Consider the following 24,292-nt stretch of genomic DNA (forward strand, 5'->3'; position numbering starts at 1 on the left):
AAAAATAAAATATAATTTTATCAAATATCACTTATATAAATATATATTTAAAATATAATTTTTAATTATTATTTACTAAACACTTGTAGCATTTCACAATTGCACATTCAATACACACTAAAAATATACATATATTTTTCATTCATGAAAAGAAATAAAAGGTACTTTGAATATGTATATATATGTATATATATAATTGGACTTGTAATCGTCCCTATACCTAAAAGAACTCCGATGGAAAAGCTGACGAATACGTAGAAAATACGTGTTTAAATACTCGAAGGACGACCGCCCAATCCCGTCAACTCGCCGCCTTAGCCGCTGTCCCGAAACGGGTAGCAAAAGTATTATTAACATTCGGTGGTTCGTGACGTCAGCAGATTGAGAAGCTTCGGATTGCTTCGGTCCGCGCTCTCGAGCGCACTGCCGATCATTCTCCTCCTCCGCCGCCGCCGCCTTAATCTCCTCCTCCTCCACCGCCATCGTTTCCTTAAATCCGGTGCCCGCCTCTCCCCACCGGAGGATTATCTCTCATTTCTTTCTTCGGGTGGTTATTTCATGCTCACGTCGATAAGATCAGTTATTCGGGTTGATTAATCGTTTTATCTTGTGTCGATCGTTTGGACGATAGAGTGAGAGGATTGTTTGTTGCACCCGATCGTCTGTTATATTAGATGGTTAACATTTTTCTTGTTGGGTCAGTAAATTGTTGACGTGCGAAAAGATCACTTGGCCTTTTGCCTTTTTGTGCTTAGGTAGTTGATTTTATTTAGTTCTAATTTGTCGCCCCTGTCCTCGGTTAGAGAGACGTGATTTGCTCCTGTGTGTCAAGTAGTTCTAGGGTTTATGCCATTAGTGAATTCTTTGGGTAACTAGAATTCCTGCGGTGGATGATTCAAGAGAGCTGTATACATAAGTTTTGCAACCAAGATATTTTCATTACCTAGACTGGGGAAAGTAATCGTTTGGCTAATCTTCGATTGATCTATGGAATCGTAGCTTTTATGTGCTCAGATACCTATCTATTAATGGTGTTTATGTCAGATTGGGATCTATTATGATATTTAGGTTATGATGTCGTTGCCATTTTATGTGTAGTGTTTCATACTATGTTTTAAGAAATAATGGTTACTTTAAGACTTTAGAGTTTCTTCTTGTTTTAGTAACTTGTCCTAGGGAGAAAATACTATGTGAATTGGGCAAACAAAGTTGACTTTGATTTTCTTCATTAGCAAATTCATAGAAAGAGTATTCTACATGTATCCCGTGATCACTAAGTCTAGTTCTTATGAAAGATGAGTAGAATAAGGCTCTTAGTTGATGTTAGGAGTGTTGGTCTCCTAATGGGAGCTATTCTTCATCGAGGAGAGTAGTGCCCTGAAAGCTATCAGCTAGAGAAATATGGTACTTGGAAATTTAAGGTCTAAACTACCTTATTGCAGTGGAAAAAGATAAATATCCAACCACCTTACCGGCTCACAAGTATTTCTAGAAATGTTTCATATTTTGGAAATTTCACCACCCATGGAATCCTAGAAAAGAGACACCATGAACTCTCAAATACAAATTCTAATTGCAAATTAACCTGCCTAACCTATAGCATACTCATATTAGAATTCGTAGACATGAATTAGGCTAAAAAAAGGACTCTTGTGGCTATCTAAATATCAACTAAAAAAAGATCGGCAAAAATAAATATGAAAACACTCCAAATTTATAAATGATAACCACATTCCATATAGTATCATAAAGCTTTGCTCAACTCTATTATCAGTACATCCTTGCTTTGTTTAAGTTGTTGAGTACATGTTATCAGTCCTTTAGGAAATAGGTACTTGATGTTAATTATTAGTTCATTTATTGTCCTTTTTTATATCAATCTTTGCTTCCAGAAAGTTTGTTTGATATTCACTTTCTTTACTTGCATCTAGCTTTAGATGTTAGTGTTGAATTGATCAGATTCTATGTGAATATTTCTGGTTGATATTCCCTTTCATTGCTTGCATCTAGCTATAGATGTTAGTGTTGAATTGATCAGGTTGTATGTGAACACTCGAGTGTGGTTATATTCACATTTGCTCTTGAGACTCTTCAAGTCTTCTTTCTACATGCACCTTCTAAATGAGTATGGCAGATTTGCATTTGCTCTCATAATGCTCAATCAAGTTTCTACATGTACCCTCTTGCTGCTTTTGACATTTTACACATATCCATGCTTAATTTATTTTTATTGCAGAGTTCCATATTTTGTTTCATCAATGCCTGAAGATAACACTATAATTGAATCACCCCGACGAAGGCATGGCCTCTTAAGAGACCAAGTTCAACTGGTGAAGAGAAAGGACTCTGATCGTTATGAAATTGTTCCAATTCAAGATCCATTATCTTTTGAAAAAGGTTTCTTTATAGTAATACGTGCATGCCAGTTGTTGGCCCAAAAAAATGATGGAATTATTTTGGTTGGGGTAGCTGGTCCTTCTGGTGCTGGGAAGACTGTATTTACAGAGAAGGTCCTCAATTTCATGCCAAGCATTGCTGTCATATCGATGGACAACTACAATGATTCAAGTCGTATCGTTGATGGAAATTTTGATGGTAACTTGTCCTATGAGGAAATTAATATCTTTGGATCGTTTTGCAATTTTTGTCATCCTCATGCTCATTTTCAATTACCAGTAAAAATCATTGCATTCTCTTGCTTCAACATTACTATGTTTTATATTCTTTTTTGATGCTCTAAATGTGGTGTTGGTTGAATGTTATAAATACTGAGATGCATTTTTTGAGAATTTTGATGCAAATTTGACACTTAGCTAGTTTTTATAGGAACCATCTTGATCAGAAGGCATGGGAGTTGCATAATTTGCATTTCTTAAGCCATTCACTTGCCTTTTACTTTGGTTGTATAATTTTTTTAATTCAGTTTTTTTGACCTACTTTCTTGTGCATACTCCTATTTTGAGAAATTTAGATGAATATTTAGCAGTTTGGATTTATGCTGTACTTTATTCATTTTGACCAGAGAGTTTTGATTATCAAATCTTGTTTATTATATTCTGATACGGACTGGATGCTGCGATTGATAGGTTCTTTTCTATGGAAGCTTGAATCTGCTGCTTCATGGATTTAATAATGCATTTTTCTATGTCACTTGATCATGACATTTAGTTTATTCCGCATAGATAGATATTAAGGAGAGAAATTATAGGGGTTCAAGCTTCAGACAATATGTTCATATCTGTTGATGCATTGAATTTGTCAGATTCAATTGTCAGTTTAGTGGGCAGTTGCATAGCACCTTTTCTTCTAAGATGGCTGATTTAAATTTTGAGAGGAGGAGATGAGATCATCAAAGGTCTTACAAGATAGGGAGCACAAGTGTTTAGCAGAGTGGCCTCCAATGAGGTATTTTTCGATGGTAAAATCAGGCAGCTGAATGGAAAGGTTTAGGTATGAAGCAGCACCTAGTTGACATTAGGATAGAGTTTGCATACCTAAATTACTAGAGAGAACTGCTATTTACCGGTGACTTGGGTGTCAGTTGTGGAGGCAAAGGTTCAAGCTTCCTTGATATTGGGAGGATGCCTAGGCAACCATGATTTGGGCGGTCTAGAGATCATGGGCATCAAGGGTGAAGGTACGCTTGAGCAGGCAGTGGTCTGCATAGTCCTAGAAAATAGCATTATATATGTATTTTATTTTATTTTTTAATTTTAGAATCAGTTAGTCAACAATACAAAAAAGAATGTATTAAAACTTGAGGATTGGAGTTGATCTTAAGTTATTGAACTTCTATTCAACCAAATGTTCCTTAAACATCAGATTTTTCTGGCACAAAGGGTTTGCTTGCACTCATTTTTTGTGGATGATGAGTTTAAGGGGGTTGCAAGTTGCAGAGACAACCATTTGTAACATTTGTCAAAATATGGTTCAGTAAGCAGTTGGGTTATGAGCATGAGTTGAAACCCTGTTTTGATCATGAATCACAACCAACTTGCTTGAGTTGTCAGCTCTGGTTCTTCCTTCAAACTCCCACATGAGTTGTATTATTATTATTGTTTAATAACCTCAAACTTGATCTTATACGATGAGGTTAAATTGCCATATCATTTAAACTGGTATTCACAATGCACCTGCAGAAATTGTAAAATTATTTACAGTTAGATTGGGAAATTCTAACACACAGTTCTTGAGCAGATCCACGGCTAACAGATTATGACACTTTGCTGGAAAACATCCGTGGACTAAGAGAGGGGAAATCTATTCAGGTACCAATATATGATTTCAAGTCAAGCAGTCGCATAGGATACAGGTAGACACTTTTCAGACAGTTGTATGCAACTGAGTTGTGCATCAGACCTGTCAGACATATATCCTTTTGATGTTTTTGGTTGTCTTCCTAGCAGGATTGTTGATGTTCCTAGCTCTCGAATTGTTATTCTTGAAGGTATTTATGCTTTGAGTGAGAAGTTGCGCCCTCTACTTGACCTCCGTGTTTCTGTGACTGGTGGGGTACATTTTGATCTGGTAAAAAGGGTTTTGAGGGACATACAGCGTGCTGGACAAGAACCGGAAGAAATAATTCATCAAATTTCAGAAACGGTTATTTAGTTTTATAGTATTTCCTTTTTATAATTAAGCTAGTAGTTAATCCTTCTGTTTGATGCTTTTTGAAAGACCCATGATATTAAAAAAATTGCCTGTACTTGAATCTCTCATTTGTGCAGCATCTGAATACATTGGAATGTCCTCTTTTCATTTTTAAATCTGGTTTCTTTCTTGTCTTTTTTTTACCAAATAATTCATATATGGTATCTTGAATACTTCATATTTCGTGTAGGTCTATCCAATGTACAAGGCCTTCATTGAACCAGATTTGCAAACAGCACATATAAAAATCTCCAACAAGTTCAACCCGTTCACAGGCTTCCAGAATCCGACTTATGTTCTAAAGGTATATTTGATTTTTTTATAAATTTGATGGCTTGTATAAGAAGGAATTAGCAAACTGTGCCTGTTACGTGTTTCATTATTTTGCTTGTAGCACTAAGTGATTTCTTTATTCTAGTCACCAAGATCTGTATCGGTGGACAAAATCAAGGCTGTTCTTTCGAAGGAACACAAAGAATATAGCGAACAAACTTATGACATATATCTATTGCCGCCAGGGGAAGATCCAGAAGCATGCCAATCTTATTTAAGAATGAGAAACAGGGATGGAAAGTACAATCTTATGTTTGAGGTTTGTCCTTTTCTTGAGTGTCATTTTTTCCTTGAATATCTAGTTTTTAGATCTAACCTCTTGTTGATATTTTAGGATCTTCATAACAGTAAAAAGTTCTGTTGAGTTTGAATCACATAGCTCGAAATTCTGTATTGATGGAAGTAGGTCCAAATTACTTAAGCTAATTGAAATCTTTGTTGTAAAAATTTTGAAGCTTCTAGAACTGTAGGGTAAGCTTTCCTTATTTTTTTGACCATATTTTTGTTACTGATTCTACTCAAGGGTTCAATAATCTTTTGATGACCACAATTTGGTTGACATGTCATGTGCATCTGTAGTAGCTTTGTCATGAAGCTTTGGCCTCCTATTTTATAGGGCTCAGTTGTAGTTTGTAGGTTCCAGTTGACAGCTTGTTACATGAAATGAGATGTGGTCTTTCTACTATTTGTTTACACAACAATTGGCATACTCAAACCTTTGCTGAAAGAGATTGCATATTGTCTTTTTGAAGTTCTCCAGTTTTGAAATGTGAAGTCCCAAAATACTTTGTAGCATTTGAAGCCTCATCCAGGAGTGAGAGTCTTGGGGTCACAGTTAAGTTGCTCCTTTGTGATATTGGTGATCAAGGTTCATGTTATAGGAATCTCTTTGTTTGCAATGGTAACATTATCGCTATGTACATTGATACAGTAGATTATGAATTAACAGGAGCTTTTTGCACTGGGCCGCCATTTTTTATTTGAAACCTCATCCTAAGATGCAGTAAAGGTCTTGGACTTAGAATTTTCAACTGCAATTAAATCCTTTCAGATTTCTGCTAAATGAAGTTCATTAAAATATTGTGGTCACTAATTTACATTAGATTTAAATCATATGAGTTCCATAATTTTGGCCCTTTATCAATGGAATTAACATTCTGGGGTTGCGGCTCATAATTGATTGTGCGATGTTTGACCTTTGATTAATTAGAATCAATTTTGTTAATCATAAGGCAATTAGACACTATCTTCAAGTTTGTGAAACTCGAGCCCGCATACATTTCCACCTTTAAATACTTAAGCCACATTTCTATTAGTTGATTGAACTTAAAGTATCCAATTAATCATTGTTGATTTCACTCTGGTAGCAATTCTTATTAATGTCTCATAATCATGTGATGATCCTCTTATCATTTTGTTGCTTTTGACATGGGAAAATGGTTTGGTAAGGTTTTCCTGTCTGCACCAGAAGTCACATCATTCCTTGCTTAAAGAGTCTGTGAAAAATATGCTGATAGTTCTAGAAGTTCTGCAACGACACCTGCTTCCTAGCAACTTTAGCATGGCACGCATGCTCAAGACTACAGGTTTTCAGTTTTATGTTTCTCTGGATCATGCCATTCTCATATTGATTTATGAAGGGGATCATCTTCAATATTTCCACGAGACATTTTGGTTCACTTTATTTCTTTCATCTTGCTATATATAATGGGTTCACCTTTTTGTCAAATTTTTCATTGGCATAATTTGGTTACATTACTCAGTACAATCTTCCTGGTATTTTGAAGCTTTGCCTGTAGTACTTAGAGATCATCTAAATCCATAACAATCTAGAACTAAAAATATTTCCATCTGTTCCATTATATGTGTGTATTGCATAATATGGTGTCACTTAGTGCTTTCTTGCTTATATTCTTGTAATCTGAATTTTTTTCCCTTCAATCAAATTGTGTGGTGCATTTCCATGGGGTGATGCCTGGTGGGATACCATCTAGATGTTGTCTCGACGATGAATGCTTTTCAGCTTCAACATTATTTTATTTTAAAGAATCTATACAGTACATCTACCTAAATTTATGATTGCTGGACCTATCACATCCATCCATTCTGGTCAAATCAGTTAGTTTGACTTTTGGGCACTTGTGGATGTTCAGGAATGGGTAACCGACAGTCCATTCATCATATCACCAAGAATTACTTTTGAAGTTAGTGTGCGCCTTCTTGGTGGGTTAATGGCACTGGGCTATACCATTGCAGCAATTTTGAAAAGAAGCAGCCATGTGTTCTCTGACGACAGGGTGGTTGTGAAAATTGATTGGTTGGAACAACTTAAACGTACCTATGTACAGGTAACTCGTTCTAACACTTTTGATGGAATTCAATAATCAATATATATTTGGAGCTTCTCAAAACCATGCTGTTGTGTGTCCAGAGGTCCATAGGTTTATATTATGTATTGGCTATGATGTCACTGGGGGATGCATGTATATATTTGTGGTGTTTGGCCTTTCCGTAAACCTACCATTTGCCCTGTCATTAATTATACTATTCAAGTATTGCCTATTGTGATCTTATTATATGAACCTCTGTTTATTTAAGTTTTAATGTAATCTTAAGAATCTTGACACCAGTGCTATGTTAAATGGACTTGGTGAAAGGTAATGGACCAAGTGATTTGGACTTCTTGCTGACCTAATAGCCAACTGTTGTGCCGTGTTGTGGAAGAACTTAATCAATTGTTGTTTTACGAGAATGATATTAAATTATTATGCTGCACTTATTACGTTATTACATGCAGAGGAAACGGATAGGTCCATCATATTGAACTATTTAGGACATTTAGAAATCCCATAAGCTGATGCCTCAAATTCCAGCGCTTAAACCAACATGAAGTGCAACTTCCAGCACTTAAAGAAGAAAATTTTCTTGATAAGTAGCCTATTTTCATCCTTCTAACATGTTTTTCTTTTTTACTTTGGTTGTATTGGTTGGTATGGGACCTATGGGCTGGTATATACTGGCCCAATTGTCAATCCGTACATAAAACATGGGATTTCATGCAGTCCAATTTGAAACTGGATTTACCATCTAGTAAGCGCAATTTATCAGGTTTACAAGAGATTAGTTGATACTGAGTTGTACTGTTAGCCTACAGTTTGTTTCCTACACTGAATCTTTATTTTTTATTTTTTATAAAGATTTGACTATGGACTTTGTTATTCTTTTTTTCCCTTCCCTCTCCTCCCTTGTACTTCCTTTCTCTTCCACCACCTCCTTTTCTCCTCTGCCTCATCCAACTTTTGTATCGTTATAAAAATTGTATCATCTCATCCAATTTTTATAACGATTTATCCTTGTTCATGTTTAAGATTGATTAAAAACATTATTTTTGTTTTATAAGCATAGTTCTTTTAGAAGGTGTTTTGTGGTTTATTAACGGTGCCTGCTGTGCAGTAAGAGTCGACTTGGAACATTTTTAATGGTTATTGGTGCCAAAGTGGATCTCTCTGCTGATGTCATGACTTGCAAAAGAGAAGTCAAATATGTGCCGGAGTTGGCTTTGGTAGGGTTCCCTAATAGTTAAGTTAATGCATGACTGAATAATTAATTTATAATAATTAAACAGTACAGGAGGGTGAGGGCTAAAGAGAAAAGAAGAGGGAGAGCCCTCCAGCAAGATTCCTCCAATGCAATTTATTTTCCCTATTCTTTGTGTAGACGGGGGGTTTGGCAGAGGGGTGAAAGAGGCAGTGTCATCATCATCTAAGCAAAGAGGTGACAAGCGTGGATAAGCATTATGGGTTACATGAATGCCATGTGGGCATTATTCATTTGACTCCTTAATATTTCTCAATGCTTCTCATACCATGATGTCTTTTTTTAACAAAGAAATATCAATAGTTAGCAAAAATATGATAGAAATTAGTGACAGAAGAACATAAATAACATCGATACTTTTCCATTATGACTTGGTCATAATGGATTATAGCTGGGTACATGGTATGCAATTTCGAATAGTATCGTCCTGTCACGGACAAAGTTCTAAATAGGATCTTTCTGTTTGTTCATGCTTTGCACAGCATGTAGAGGAACGGTTGAAGGCTTAACAACCCCATTTTAGTTGGGTTTGGTGGCCTTCTTAGGCTTGTAAATAAATGTTATGTCATGTGGATACTTGTGAGAGATATTCGATTTGTAGTGGACTATTTTGACCCTTTGTTGTGCAACTGTTCAGAGCTTGTAAAGTTTGTTTGTAATTTACATTGTCTATGAAGTGTTTCCTGGAATGTTTGCTTATGGATCCTAAGGGATCATGGGAGGTTTCGGGGAGGTTGACCTTTGCGGATGGACACGCAAGGGTGTCCCACGACTTAGGCAAAACCAATTAAGTCCGTGACAGATGGTATCAGAGCGGGACAAGCACTCATAGAAACACTTGGCATGCAAATGTGGGGGACCTAGCGGGGCTGCGTTGAGGGTAGTTAGCACACGCGCGACCGTTTGGGGAAAAACGAGCATGGAGATGTAGGGAAAAAGAGTCGCTCGGAGGAGCGGACATTTGAGATTGACATTCAGAGGAATGACCAACCCTTCGCGCAAGAGGCACCACGAGAACAAGCAAGCTTGGAAGAATGCGGAGTGCACAAAGGTTGGGATGACTGAGTTTGGGTTACGGCTTAACGCTGACAACTATACTTGATGGTGCTCAAGGCAAGCGAGACACTTGGTAAAGGATGAGACCATGCAAGGTGGAATGAGTTCCTCAGCGACCGAAAGAGTTATGCAAAACTCACAGAAGTGAGGGGAATTGCTAACTCGAAGAATTCGATACTCATGCAAGGGTTTGTATGCGGACGATGGAATGTTCGTGGCCATCCCAAGGCGATCGAAAGTCGGCGCCATGGAGCATTGAAACTTTCTCTTCGGCATGTGAAGGATACGTCCGTAGGAGGCTGAAGTGTGCAGCGAGTTCAGCATGTTGCTAACCCTTGAGTGGTGCAGCGGGGGCTGTATTAACGTGGAGTCGTAATTTAGCAAATGCATTTGTAGGAGGCAGAACAATACGCAGGTTGTTCAACAAATCGGAGTAGTCCAAGGGGATGGTGGTCTCCGAAACGAAGAGAGATGTTGCTCCAACGGGATAGATATCCAAAAGGGATAAGTCCTGGCTCTCCAGAGGGAGAATCATGTGCAACAGACCGCACATGTTGAGTACCTCAAAAACAACAACTCCACAAAGCTCAATGGACCGAGCGAGTGGCGAGGAGTCATCACATGATCTCGCTTGAGAGAATGCATTAGTGGATGCATTGCGAGATCAAGTGGGGGAGCGACCCAAAGCAACACAAATGAAGGCACACTTGGAGTTGATATGAAGATTAGACTCAAGGGAGGGTTGACCCGTGGAATGGTGGCCGCGAGGGCCACCATCAACTCAATGCAAAACGAGAAGCAAAGCAACTTGGGTGTAACTTGGCGAAGTACCCAAGCCTTATGAAGTGAGCCAACATATAAGATGGAACATGGAGCGGAGGCATAGAGCTTTCCTTGGACAGAGGTCAAGGACATGAACTCTTGCAGAGGCAAGAGCAGGATCATGTTGTTCCATGGGTTCTTCATTCTGATGGAGCGGACTCATCTTGCATGGTGCCAAAGACGATGGGAGCTTCTGGGCACATGCACCTTATCTCGGAGAAGCATTTGATAGAGAAACTAAGGCGACTCAACTTGCGGAGGCGAAATTGAGTTCAGAAAGCCTTGGCACGAGGCAAGAGGACGCGGAGGTGAGTACTCTTGAAGAATATGCCACAGTGTTGACATTCAAGTTGCTTGAAGGAATCGGTGCACAACGAAGATTATGCTGGTAGGGGCAGAGGCCCAGGATCCAGACAATGGTGCACCATTTTCAGCGAAGTCGGTAGACTTCGGGAGCTACTAGGCGACGGACTATTCTAGAGCGGTGCTTTATCTAGGTGTGACCCAAAAGCGGGTGGATGAAGGTCGATTGCCAAAGGAGCGAACAAAATCGAAGGTGAAAGAGACCCTGCGATGTATTGGCAGAGGCCACACATGGAGGGATCAGAATGCAATGGAGATACCACCAGGAGGCGACATGGGCAGCGGATCGTGGTGGAAAAGTTTGTGGCAATGCGATACACACGATATAGTCCCGTGAGGGACTAGATCATACGGAGGTATGATTGGGAGCTATTGGAAGCTCCACTTCGGTGAACAACACGACGGCAAGAAGGGCTATGGATTCAAGGAGTGAAGATCATGGTACCACAAAGGCGGGTCTTCCGTGCTTGCATCGAATTTTGCATCAGATGAAAACCTTGGTCATCAGCATATGGGGGCTGTGTTCCACCGAGGGAAAAGTTTGAATGAAAGTACCAATGAGTCCCATGGGAGGGACTTGATCATGCAGAGGTATGATCGAAGCAGTTGGAGAGTTGGACTGCTCCAGAGCCCAGGGAGCTCGGCAAGTCAGAGGACAAGGTCGAGTAAGCGAACGTTGCTACCAAGGAAGCTAAGGAGAACAAAATTGGTGCAAACCCTACAACGTGATGGCAGAGGCAATGCATGGGAGTTGCAGTTTGTCTTTCCATCGACCAAAGGGAGCTGCTTGGAGAACACAGAGGTGTTGAAGTAGGGGGTCGAAAGGGGCGAGGAAGCGACGACGAGTCCAAAGAGACTTAGCTACCCAAAATCAAACATCAGTTAGAATGGAGGTGGATTCGGAGGAGTGCCACAGATACATATCTACTGATCGTGAAGAAAAGGGATGCAGATGCGAGACGATGAATAGTAGGGCCATGGGCATGGCAGCGCCATGGTACCGCAGAGGCGGGACTTCCGTGAAAGTCATTGATCCCTTGCTCTCTTGGAGGGAGAGCGTTTTGTCATGAACGGTCGTCGCGCACCCGCAACAACTCCGTTCAATGAACCGTTCGTCGCTCTCATCTACATGTACAGCTACTTGGCAACCTGTTTTGCCTTGGTTTTGAGTCATTTTGCTTGTAAAAAATTGAAGTTCGAACAAGCTGCAGCATTACAAAGCGACCGCTCACCGAACCGAGCAAAACAGCCCCAAAACAGCTCCGTTTACGTGCGCCGCGGGCTGATTTCTGGAATCCGCCTCCGCTCACCAAAACGTCAGCCATCTCAGCCCCTTGGAACCCCCCGGGTAGCACAGGGCTGGATGGGGCTTCGGTATAGTACCGGGCGTTGAACACTCTTTCACAAGTTCGTACGTTACCTTGACGGGAACTTATTGTCGTGCCCGGGACTCGGTGAGCAGTTGTTTGTGGGCTTGCAGCTGTTCGTTCAACCTTCTAAAGCCCTTGTTTTCCCCCTCTCCCTCTTTTCTCTTGTGCACGCAAGGTGCTCGCTGAATTGCTTGTAAAGCTTCCCCTCTTTTCGCGAGACGTCAGGACTTGTCCGTCGCTCATTCTTTCGAACTAATCAACTTTATCTTTTACAGGTCCTTCGGGACCTGCGAGAGGTTGCAAGTGGGCTGATATTTGCGGAGCAATATCACAAGGGCGAAGCGCGACTTAGGCAACGCAAGCTAAGTTCGCGTCTTGGCCGTAAGGGTGCCTCACGCTAGTGATTTAAAAAGCGCTAGGCGCCAAAAGGTGCCAAGGTCCACAAACGCCCGAGGCGCTAGGCGCTCGCCCGAGCGAAACGAGGCGCTAAAATATAAAAATATATAATATAATTAATAATTTCAAATAAATAAAATTTAACAACATTAAAATCAAAATAATATATTATTAATCTATTAACAGAAAATTAATCATTTCAAAATTCAAATAAACTTAATATTAAGAGTATACTGTATACTGAGCCTGACGGAGAAACGAGGAAGCAGCGGCGAGCGACGGCAACAGTAGCGGGAAGGCTCGCGGGACGGCTCGCAGGAGGCGCAAGCAGCGAGAGGGCTCGCGGGAGGCGCGAGCAACGGGAGGGCTCGAGGGAGGCGCGAGCAACGGGAAGGCTCGCGGGAGGCGCGAGCAGCGAGAGGGCTCGTGGGAGGCGCGAGCAGCGGGAAGGCTCGCGGGAGGCGCGAGCAGCGACAGCGGCAGCGGGAGCAGGAGCGACGAGCAGCGAGATCACGATCGGGATCGGCAGCGGCAGTAGGTTAGGGTTGGGTAAGGGTTAGGGGTGGGGTTATATCGGTTTAGTTGGTTCGATTGAACCAACTAACAACCGAACCAGGACCGAACCAGACCTAAAATTTTGGTTTGGTCGCCTTGGTTTACCCAGGCGCTCGCCCGAAGCGCCCAGTGCCTGGTCTCGGGCGAGCGCCCAGGCGACGCCTATTTGAAGCGCGCCGCCTGGGGCATTAGCGAGGCGCTCGGGCCTCGCCTCGCCTCGCCCGAGCGCCTAGGCGAGCGCCCGAGCGCCTTTTTCAATCACTGCCTCACGCCTTAGGCAATTCCAGCTAAGGCCGTGATATTGTGGTATCAGAGCGGGCAAGCACTTCGAGCGAGCAGCGAACGAACTTCGCAACTTCGCCATGGCAAAGCATCATGGCAAATCAAGCAAGACGGGGCAAGCCGGACCCTTGCCCTAAGCAGCCGCATGTGGGTTGCATGTGCACACTCGCTCTCATGCTGTTGGAGCCGCTCAAGAGGAGCGTAGCAGCGAACATGATGAGCGAGAAGTTGGCTACTCTCCGCGAGCGGAGGAAGCGCAATCTGGAGCGTTAATTGGGAAAAAGAGTCACAAGGAGAGACTCACAACGGCGGAAACCCGCCTAGATATTCTTGAAGCAAGCATGGAGGAGAACTCTACCATGGCCAACAAAGGCTTGTTGGGGTAGAGAGCTCGCAAGAGGAAGCGAAGTCCAGGATCGACAAGGTCGAGGCCCTAGTCGACCGACTGTCTGATGACACCAAAGACTCCGTGCAACACTTACAGGATGTTGTGGCGGAACTCACTTCAAAGGTGGCCATGCTCACAAGAGCACCAAATGCGGGAGGAAGCAACACCCGCGTTGCACCATCACAAAACTTGAGGGCACTCGAGCCTCATGGTTATGGAGGGGCCAGAGATGCCAAAGAGCTCGAGAATTTTCTGTTCGACATGGAACAATACTTTCGAGCTACGAGGCCCGATTCTGAAGATACCAAAGTTTCTATAGCAACGATGTATCTGAACGGAGATTCGAAACTTTGGTGGCGAACCCGTTGGAGGAGATCCAACAAGGTCGGTGTCGGGTTGACACTTGGGAGGACTTGAAGCGGGAGTTGAAAACTCAATTCCTACCGGAGTACTTCCATCCGAGACTACGTGAAACAATTTTCGTCGCGAGAAGGAAGTTGAGACAACTCCGCCAGAGTACTTCCATCCGAGACTACGTGAAGCAATTTTCTGCGCTAATGCTGGACATACAGGACATGTCCGAGAAGGACAAGTTGTTCAGCTTCCTCGATGGTTTGAAGCCATGGGCTCCACAGGAACTAAATCGAAGGAATGTTACCGATGTGGTCGGGGCAATTGCTGCTGCAGAAAGGCTCACCGACTTTGTTTCCTCCGAAGACCCAGGGAGAAGGAAACAATCTTCAGGCAATCGCCCTCCAAAACATTCTCGAGGGAAGGAGCTGGGGGGCGAACAAAAGAAGAAGAGTTCCCACAAAGGGCCAAACCCGAAAGGCAAGGCCTCAAAACCTGGAAGATGCTTCTTGTGCGGAGGACCGCACATGGTGAGGGAGTGCCCACAAAAACAGGCACTCGATGCTTTGACGACTTCCATCCCCCCCCGATCGGACAAGGGCAAAGTTGTTGCTCTTAGTTCGAGCAGTTCTGAATCCAGCAGCGACAACGAGGAGTCGCAAGGACCCCGGATGGGAGCAATGCATTTGTTGAACGCCATGCGGGGTCAAGTGGGGGAGAACATGAAGACAAAGCTACAAAAAGCAAGAAGCAGTGAGCTGATGTATGTGGACATCAAGTTAAATGGCCAAACGACTCGTGCAATGGTGGACACGGGCGCTACCCACGACTTTATAGCCGATCGAGAAGCACAACGACTTGGGTTGATCTTGGAGAAGAGCCCAAGCTGAATGAAGGCGGTGAACTCGGAGGCCAAGCGAATCTTCGGGTTGGCGAAGGGAGTTCCCATCAAAATCGGGACATGGAGCGGGAACACCAACATGATGGCAGTGTCACTGGATTGCTTCCAAGTGATTCTTGGAATGGAGTTTATGCACGCGACGAAGTTGGTGCCAATGCCGTTCTTGAACTCCCTGTGTATGATGGGAGGTGACGACCCCTGCGTGGTTCCTGTCTCTCGGAAAGGAACCAAGGAGCCCCAACACATATCGACATTACAATTGAAGAAGGGGGTACGAAAAGGTGAACTAACATTCGTGGCGGTTATGAAGTTAGAGCCACTCGACAAGGAGGCCAATCATGAACCTGCTGTGGTGGCGAACGTCCTGAAAGAGCTCACTGACGTTATACCACCCGAGTTGCCGAAGACTCTTCCGCCACGCAGGGGTGTGGATCATAAAATTGAGCTGGAGCCAAGAGTGAAGCCTCCAGCGAGACCACCCTACCGCATGGCCCCGCCAGAGTTGGCAGAACTCAGAAAGCAGTTAGGTGAACTGCTAAGCGGTGGTCTCATCCGCAGCTCTAAAGCACCTTTCGGAGCTCCAGTTCTCTTCTAGAAGAAACAAGATGGGAGCCTTCGACTATGCGTCGATTACCGAGCCTTTAACAAAGTGACAGTGAAGAACAAGTATCCCATCCCGCTCATCGCGGACTTGTTCGACCAGTTGGGCAAAGCTAAGTACTTCTCGAAACTCGACCTTCGGTCGGGGTATTGGCAGGTGTGCATAGCTGAAGGCGACGAAGCAAAGACTATATGCGTGACCAGGTATGGAGCGTTTGAGTTCTTGGTGATGCCCTTCGGCTTAACTAACGCTCCGGCCACGTTCTGCACGCTCATGAACCAACTATTCAAGGAGTATTTGGACAAGTTCGTGGTCGTCTACTTAGACGATATCGTCGTATATAGCCAAACGCTCGAGGAGCATGTTCAGGACCTTCGGACAATTTTCAAGGTTCTCAGGGAGAACACTTTGTTCGTAAAAAGGGAGAAATGCTACTTCGCCCAAACGGAGATCTTTTTCTTGGGGCATCGAATCGGTAATGGTTCCATTCGCATGGACAAATCAAAAGGGCAAGCAGTTGCGGAATGACGAACTCCAAAGAAGGTGCCAGAGTTGAGATCCTTCCTTGGTTTCGTTAACTATTATCGACGCTTCATAGCAGGGTACTCGAAGCGTGCAACTCCACTGACGGAGTTACTGAAGAAAGAGCAGCCTTGAAAGTGGTTTGACAAATGTGAAATAGCATTCCAAGATCTGAAGGCTGCTGTTATGGAAGAACTAGTGCTCAAATTGCCAGACTATGGGGAGCCTTTTGAAGTCCATACAGATGCTTCAGACTTCGCTATTGGGGGAGTACTCATGCAGGAGGGTCATCCGGTGGCCTACGAGAGCCGCAAACTCAACGAGACCGAGCGGCGGTATCCAGTGCATGAGAAGGAGATGACAGCGGTGATCCGTTGTCTACGAGTTTGGCGACACTATCTCCTCAGGTCGCGATTTGTGCTGAGGATAGACAACATCGCTCTGAGCTATTTCCAAACTCAGAAGAGGCTCTCCCCAAAGCAAGCGCGATGGCAGGACTTCCTGGCTGAATTTGATATGACAATGGAGTATAAGCCGGGGAAGGCAAATGTCGTGGCCGATGCATTGAGTCGGAAAGTGGAGCGGGTGAATGCCGCATAATTGGAGGGCGGAGGCCAAGCAAGTCAATTGCACTCCAACTTCCTTTCCAGGATCAGAGATGGACTGTATAGTGACCCCCAAGCAGTTATCCTGATGCAACTCATCAAAGAAGGCAAGGCACGACGATTTTGGGTCCAGGAGGGACTCGTTTACACCAAAGGGAATAAGGTTTATGTTCCCCGAGTGGACAATTTGAAGCGTGAACTCTTAAAAGAGTTTCACGATTCCCTTTGGGCTGGACACCCAGGCATTCACAGAACGTTGACTCTTGTGGAGAGGGCCTTCTACTAGCCGAAGAAGGGGACTGATGTGGAGGAATATGTTCGAACATACCTTACTTGCCAACAAGACAAGGTGGAGCAGCGGAAGCCGGTGGGACTTTTGGAGCGTTGCCTGTACCAGAAAGGCCGTAGGAGAGCATTTCCTTGGACTTCATATCAAGCTTGCCACTTGTAGGGAGACTCGGATCGATACTCGTGGTGGTCGATCGGTTTTCAAAGTATGCAACTTTCATTGCTGCTCCCCTACACTGTTCAGCAGAAGAGGCGGCCAAGCTGATGATGAAGGATGTGGTGAAGTATTGGGGAGTCCCGCACAATATCATTAGTGATCGAGACGCTCGGTTCCTGGGACGATTTTGGACCGAGCTATTCAAATTGTTGGGGTCAAAGTTATTCTTCTCTACAAGCCTCCACCCCCAGACGGATGGTCAGACTGAAAGGATAAACTCGCTCCTGGAGCAATATCTTCGGCACTACGTGAGTGCCAACCAACGAGATTGGGTGAAGCTGTTGGACATTGCCCAATTATCCTACAACTTGCAGCAGAGCTCTGCATCCAACAAGAGCCCCTTCAAGATCATTACAGGACAACAACTGTCGACTCCGCACACCATGGCAATTAGGTATACTGGGAGTAGTCCGTCAGCCTACCACTTCGCAAAGGAGTGGCACCGAAATGCAGATATTGCGCGGGCTTACTTGGAGAAGGCGGCAAAAAGGATAAAGAAGTGGGCAGACTTGGGAAGACGACCGCAAGAGTTCAAAGTTGGCGATTTAGTGTTGGTAAAGCTCCAACTAGCATCACTCCAATTCTTTAGGAACAAAGTCCACAAAGGATTGATGCGCAAGTATGAAGGGCCCTTCCCAATTATCAGCAGGGTAGGCAACGTCTCTTACAAGTTACAGCTGCCGGCGTGGTTCAAAATTCACAACATTCTTCACGCCAGCAACCTAAAAGCCTACCACTCGGATCCGCAAGATGCTTCTCGAAGTGTTCCAACTCGGCTACCTCCCATCACAGCCTCCTACGAGAAGCGAGTTGAAACCATTCTGGCGGACTGCAAGATAAACCTACCCAATGGAGCTGAGCAAACAGAATACTTGGTGAAGTGGAGAAAGCTTCCCCAAACTGAAGCCAGTTTGGGAGCTTGAAGACGCCCTACGACATGAAGAAGCAATCATCAACAACTACCGACAAGCGTCGACGAGGGCGTCGACATTTTAAGTGGGGGAGAATGTCACGAACGGTCGTCGCGCACCCGCAACGACTCCGTTCAATGAACCGTTCGTCGCTCTCATCTACATGTACAGCTACTTGGCAGCCTGTTTTGCCTTGGTTTTGAGTCATTTTGCTTGTAAAAATGTAAGTTCGAAAAAGCTGCAACGTTACAAAGCGATCGCTCATCGAACCGAGCAAAACAGCCCCAAAACAGCCCAAAACAGCTTCGTTTTCGTGTGCCGCGGGCTGATTTCTGGAATCCGCCTCCGCTCACCAAAACGTCAGCCATCTCAACCCCTTGGAACCCCCCGGGTGGCACAGGGCTGGATGGGGCTTCGGTATAGTACCGGGCGTTGAACACTCCTTCGCAAGTTCGCACGTTGCCTTCATGGGAACTTGTTGTCGCGCCCGGGACTCGGTGAGCAGTTGTTTGTGGGCTTGCAGCTGTTCGTTCAACCTTCTAAAGTCCTTGTTTTCCCCCTCTCCCTCTTTTCTCTTGTGCACGCAAGGTGCTCGCTGAATTTCTTGTAAAGCTTCCCCTCTTTTCGCGAGATGTTGGGACTTGTCCGTCGCTCGTTCTTTCGAACTAATCAACTTTCTCTTTTACAGGTCCTTCGGGACCTGCGAGAGGTTGCAAGTGGGCTGATCTTTGCGGAGCAATATCGCAAGTGCGAAGCGCGACTTAGGCAACGTAAGCTAAGTTCGTGTCTTGGCCACAAGGGTGCCTTTAGGCAATTCCAGCTAAGGCTGTGACAGTTTGGTCGTGAAAGGGGCCGAGGAGGTGGAGCATGCAGAGGCAAACTCCAAGTACCTAGACAAGGCTGAAGGGCAGAGGCCAAGGAACTTCGTAAGACCGGTGTCAACGAGCTTCTCATCAAGATAGCTGAAAGTGAAGGACTTCGGGTCATGCAAGAGTGCACGACCAAGGAATGAAGCAAGCAGTATGCGGTGCTGTACCTTTGCTACTCAGGGGAGTAGGCGGCAGGGTTGATGGAGAAGACAGTATAATCCCAGAGGCGACCAAATCTATTAAATAATTACTCTGAGTTGGGGTGAAAACTTCTTGCATTCCAGAAGTTCTATGGCATTGAGAAGGTGAATCACAGTAGCTAACTCAACGCAAGGAGTGCAAACACTTCAAGTGCTTTAGAAGTGTGAGCAAAGAGCAGGCGAAGGCCAGTAACCAGCTCGATGTATGGAGTACAACCTCGAGGAGGCGAGCGAAGTCGAGTAACCTTTGCCTTCTCAACTCTTAAGAGAATGGGCGAAACCGAGTACCCCAATTCTCTTATCTATCTAGCAGAGGAGCTCTGCACATGTTCAAAGACCCTTCGAAGATAATGAAAGACAATAGTTGTCAAATCCTCACCAACAGTGATCAGTGCTATTGAGAGTAGATTGTCCGCTTCATTTCCTAATGAACTGCTAATCGAAAGCGGAAGTGATGCGAACCTACTTGGAAGTGACAACTAAGTGAAAGAAGAGTCAATGGGCAAATTTTGTAGAGGAAGGACCTAAAAACTTCAGAAGTTTGCGAGACGATGCTCGTTAAAGCTCCAACAAGCATCCACCCAATTCAAGCAGCATGAGCATTTGAGAGACTAGCGCATAGTAAGGATGGTCTTTTCCTTCATCTGGAGGATCGCAGGAACCAACAGGGATCAACACAACTCAGCCAACCCCACACACACCAATAGGCGAGTTGAAGCAGCATGGCGGATCAAAGGTTCAACTACTCAAAAACAGCAGTGGAGAGCAGTTGGGAGCCAAGAGGCGCATTGCAGCTGGAGCAGAAGATTAAAGACTCAGCAAAGGCAAGGAGTTGCAGTGTCGGCAAAGGCTTCGACGAGGACGTCGAAGGAATAAGTGGGGGAGAATGTCACGGACAAAGTTCTAAACAGGATGTTTGATGTAATACTTGTGTATGTTCGTGCATTTCTGTTTGTTCATGCTTTGCATAGCATGTAGAGGAACGGTTAAAGGCTTAACAGCCTCATTTTAGTTGGGTTTGGTGGCCTTCTTAGGCTTGTAAATAAATGTTGTGTCATGTAGACACTTATGGGAGATATTCGGTCTGTAGTGGACCATTTTGACCCTTTGTTGTGCAACTGTTCAAAGCTTGTAAAGTCTGTTTGTAATTTACATTGTCTATGAAGTGTTTCCTGGAATGTTTGCTTGTAGATCCCGAGTGAGGTGCTTTCTCTAACCCGTTTTCTCTTTTGTAGGTCTTAAGGGACCATGGGAGGTTTCGGGGAGGCTGACCTTTGCGGACGGACACGTAAGGGTGCTGCACGACTTAGGTAAAACCAGCTAAGTTCGTGACAGTCCGGTATGGGCGGTACGTACCGGTCCGACGGCGTACCGGGATGCGGACCGCTCGTTACCGGACAAAACGTGCTACAGTGCTACAATATTACACTGTAGGTCTCCGAGTCTTTATAACCAATCTTATATCTGTTAAACAATTCTTTCTTAAAAGTATCCTGTATATTCGTTTTGTTGATAAACTCTTTGAGGCATCACTTGAAAAGACCAAGGCATAAGCGAGATCTTCAGGATCAACAAGGAAGGATTTCTTTTATTCTTTGGTATGTTTACCAATTTAAACCTTAAAGACAGTCACCTAGAAATAAAGTAAATGATATCTTGCAGGTATTGCCATGTTTGGGCTTGACTTATTTCATGCAATATAGAACATGATTTTGTTGAATCTCGTATTTTGATGATGAAATCAATTGATAGTATTTATGATTTGATCTACGTTTTAAGTGACGCAGGATGCTTCGATCAAGATGAGACAATTAAAGTAGGAAGAATCATGTTGGATCGGAGGAAAACACGTCAGAAGATTGGACGTGAAGTCTAGGAGCTTGCTGGAAGTTCGTTGGAACATCGTCGGGAGATCGTCGGGAGATAGTCGGATGAAACCAAGACTTAGGGACTTCTTTAGCTTAAGTATGCCTTGGATTTCGTAGTTAGCACATAATTGGGATTGGATTTGGGCCAACCCAATTAGGGGCCAGTTGGGCCCATGTAAGGACTGTGTTGGGCCCAATGAGAGGCCCAAACAGTGACCCAAGAGGCAGCACTGTCGTAGCACAGTCTTCAAGACTGTGTCAGGCGGTGGTATCGCCAGTTTGGGCGGTGGTACCACCCCTGGCAGGGTGCTAGGTGGTGGTACCGCCAGTCTGGGCGGTGGTACCGCTCAGTGACCCAGTGGCCCAGTGCCAGGTAGTGGTACCGCCAAACTGGGCGATGGTGCCGCTCGGACCCAGGAAACCCGGGATGAGATGTTTTTAGGCTCCAAGTTTGAATCAACTTGAAGCCTATAAATACCACTCTCATCCCTGGTTATATTACACAAGCACAGAGAGTTTTAAAGTGAGAAAACACTGTAGAAATCACTTGAGAAATCCCTCCTTTAGCTTAAACTTAGAGTTTTGTTTAGAGAGGAGTGTGTGTGCTTGTAAGGCTGTCTCCTAAACCTGTGAAAAGGAGAAAAGGGGTGTAAAGGGTGGTTGGTCTTCGCCTATTGAAGGAAGACCGATAGTGGATGCCGGTGGCCTTGACGGAAGAGGAATCGGCGAAGTGGATGTAGGTCACGATGACCGAACTACTCTAAAATTTGGTTTGCATTTTACTTTGAGCAATTTATCTTTACTGCAAACTTCTTTAATAGTTTACTGCTTTCAATACATTTACGAACGTGTTTCAAGTTAAGTTTTCATAATCGATTTTCAACGTACGAAGAAATTTCCATAACCGACGTAATTTTTACCGCTGCACTAATTCACCCCTTCCTCTTAGTGCCGACTCTTTTCCTAACATTGCTACATTCCAATAAATTTAGCCCAGCTGAACTGGGAATAGATCTTATAATAGTTGTTTGCCACTCGGCTTGTCATTCTCTGTCGTACTATGACAATGGAATTCTACAACCTGCATTGCCTCAGGCAAGGATTTGATGGCCATATAATTTTCAGTTATTAACTCAGTATACTTGTGTACTTTTTCTGTTGTCACGAGCATTGTTTTGAGAAAGCTTGGCCTATGTTGTTTATATCTTGTTATTAATTTTATTTAGACTGTCAGTTTACATATCCTATCCACTAATGTTTTTATTGCAACAACCATTTTGTAATGAGAAAGGTGCAAGGAAAAGAGCGGCCATTTGTTAGGTATATAGCAGAGCAATTGGGCTTGGAAGGTTCTTTCATTCCTCGTACCTACATCGAACAGATTCAACTAGAAAAGCTTGTGAATGAAGTCATGGTATTGTTTCTTTATAACATCCATTCTGGATTCATTTCTTTTTCTATATAATTTTTGTGCACATATTGTTTTTTCAATTGACAGGCATTGCCTGATGATTTGAGGACAAAGCTCAGTATAGATGATGATCTGGTTTCGAGCCCTAGAGAAGCGCTTTCACGAGCATCTGCCGATAGGGTCGCTATGCGAAATAAACATCTTAAAAGGTTCATTTCAGTTTTTGCTGGTAGTGTATTATGAATTTATGAATTCATGACCAAAATAATTCTAGTTTGTTTTGCATAATGAGAAGTAGTATGCCAGTTGCAGTCAATATTAAAAACTTGATCAGAAAACTGCTTAAATTTAGACATGCATAATCAATAATAGTTATGAGTTCTATTAACTTTGAACGCCAATTACATATATCATCTCCCTAGTTAGGATGTAACGTTCCAACTATTGTTACTTGAGTTATCTACTGTCCTGTTAACTTAGATATAAATTCTTAAGTTTAAATTATTAGAATTGGACCGTTTTACCTTTAAAATGCTTTTGAAACACCACTTTGCAAAGCTCTTGGTCAAACACCTAGCTTATTACAACAACAACAATAACAAAGCCATAAGCCTTAAATATTTGGGGTCAACTACATGGATCTTTTGTCGCTATTGAGATTTGTAAAAAGTCATATGCTTAGTTAAGTTTAGAGGACTTCAATTTTTATTTATAATTTCTATTTAAAGTCTTTTTAGGTCTTCTTTTATCTCTCCTCGGATTACTAATATTAATTATTTAACCTCTTTTGATTATCGTATCTGGGGGTTATCTTAGCACATGCTCATACCATCTTAAACGATTTTCTTTCATCTTATCCTCTGTTAAAACGATACCTAATTGTTCATGAATAAAAATATTTCTTTTCTATATTTTCTATTAACTTAACATTCTCATCTCGACAATATAAAGATTTTATATATTTTTTTTCTTAACTGCCCAACACCTAGATCCGTAAAACATTGTTGGTCTCATAATTGTCTTATATATATTGTTTTAATCTCAAAGGTATTCAATGATTACACAATCGTCATTTTAACAATTCTGTTTTTACTCTATAAATAATATCTTTATCGATCTCTCCATCTTGTTGAATAATTGATCTAAGATGCCTAAAGTTTTTACTTAAAGAGACTTCTTGTCCATCCAATTTAACTATATTCTCTTGTCTATTTCTAGAATTACTAAAATTATGTTTTATGTATTTAGTTTTAGTCCTCCTTAATCTAAAACCTGTAGTTTCTAAGACTTGCCTCTATAACTCAAGTTTATAATTAATTCTACCTAGTCTCTCATCAACTAAGATAATATCATCAGCAAATAACATACACTAAGGAGGTCTATCATGTAAGTGACTAGTAAATCCATCCATTATCAATGTAAAAGGTGGGGATTTAATGCGAATCCTTAGTGTAATCTTATGCTAATAGGAAACTCACTAGATACACTTCTTATAGTTCTAACACTAGTAGCTACATTCAAGGATTAAAATTTCATACCGTACCGGAGTTTCGAGATTTGCTCGATACGATACGATACTGTATATTGAACGATATATTTTGGTATACCTCTCGGGGTGTGTGTGTGTGTGTATATATATATATATATATATGTATATATATATATGTATATATATATATGTATATATATATATGTATATATATATATATATGTATGTATATATATAAGTAAAAAAA

At 42.8% G+C, this 24,292-nt stretch overlaps 1 protein-coding gene across 5 annotated transcripts in view; it reads left to right on the top strand.

The window, feature by feature from the left end:
* Positions 1-24,292, top strand: part of LOC103999974 (inorganic pyrophosphatase TTM2) — a 31,984-nt gene that overhangs the window by 2,272 nt on the left and 5,420 nt on the right. For 2 of the 5 annotated variants that reach the window (XM_065127994.1, XM_065127995.1), the window contains 8 exons: positions 2,237-2,595; positions 4,198-4,312; positions 4,407-4,602; positions 4,841-4,954; positions 5,069-5,242; positions 7,137-7,331; positions 22,437-22,559; positions 22,644-22,765. In XM_065127994.1, coding sequence (XP_064984066.1) covers positions 2,237-2,595; positions 4,198-4,312; positions 4,407-4,602; positions 4,841-4,954; positions 5,069-5,242; positions 7,137-7,331; positions 22,437-22,559; positions 22,644-22,765 — 1,398 coding nt within the window. Of the gene's footprint in view, positions 1-344; positions 548-2,236; positions 2,596-4,197; positions 4,313-4,406; positions 4,603-4,840; positions 4,955-5,068; positions 5,243-7,136; positions 7,332-22,436; positions 22,560-22,643; positions 22,786-24,292 lie in introns of those variants that run through there. The other 3 variants (XM_065127997.1, XM_065127996.1, XM_065127998.1) reach the window with 3 other exon arrangements.

This window comes from Musa acuminata, chromosome BXJ2-10 (assembly GCF_036884655.1).
Source record: "Musa acuminata AAA Group cultivar baxijiao chromosome BXJ2-10, Cavendish_Baxijiao_AAA, whole genome shotgun sequence".
Lineage (NCBI taxonomy): Eukaryota > Viridiplantae > Streptophyta > Magnoliopsida > Zingiberales > Musaceae > Musa > Musa acuminata.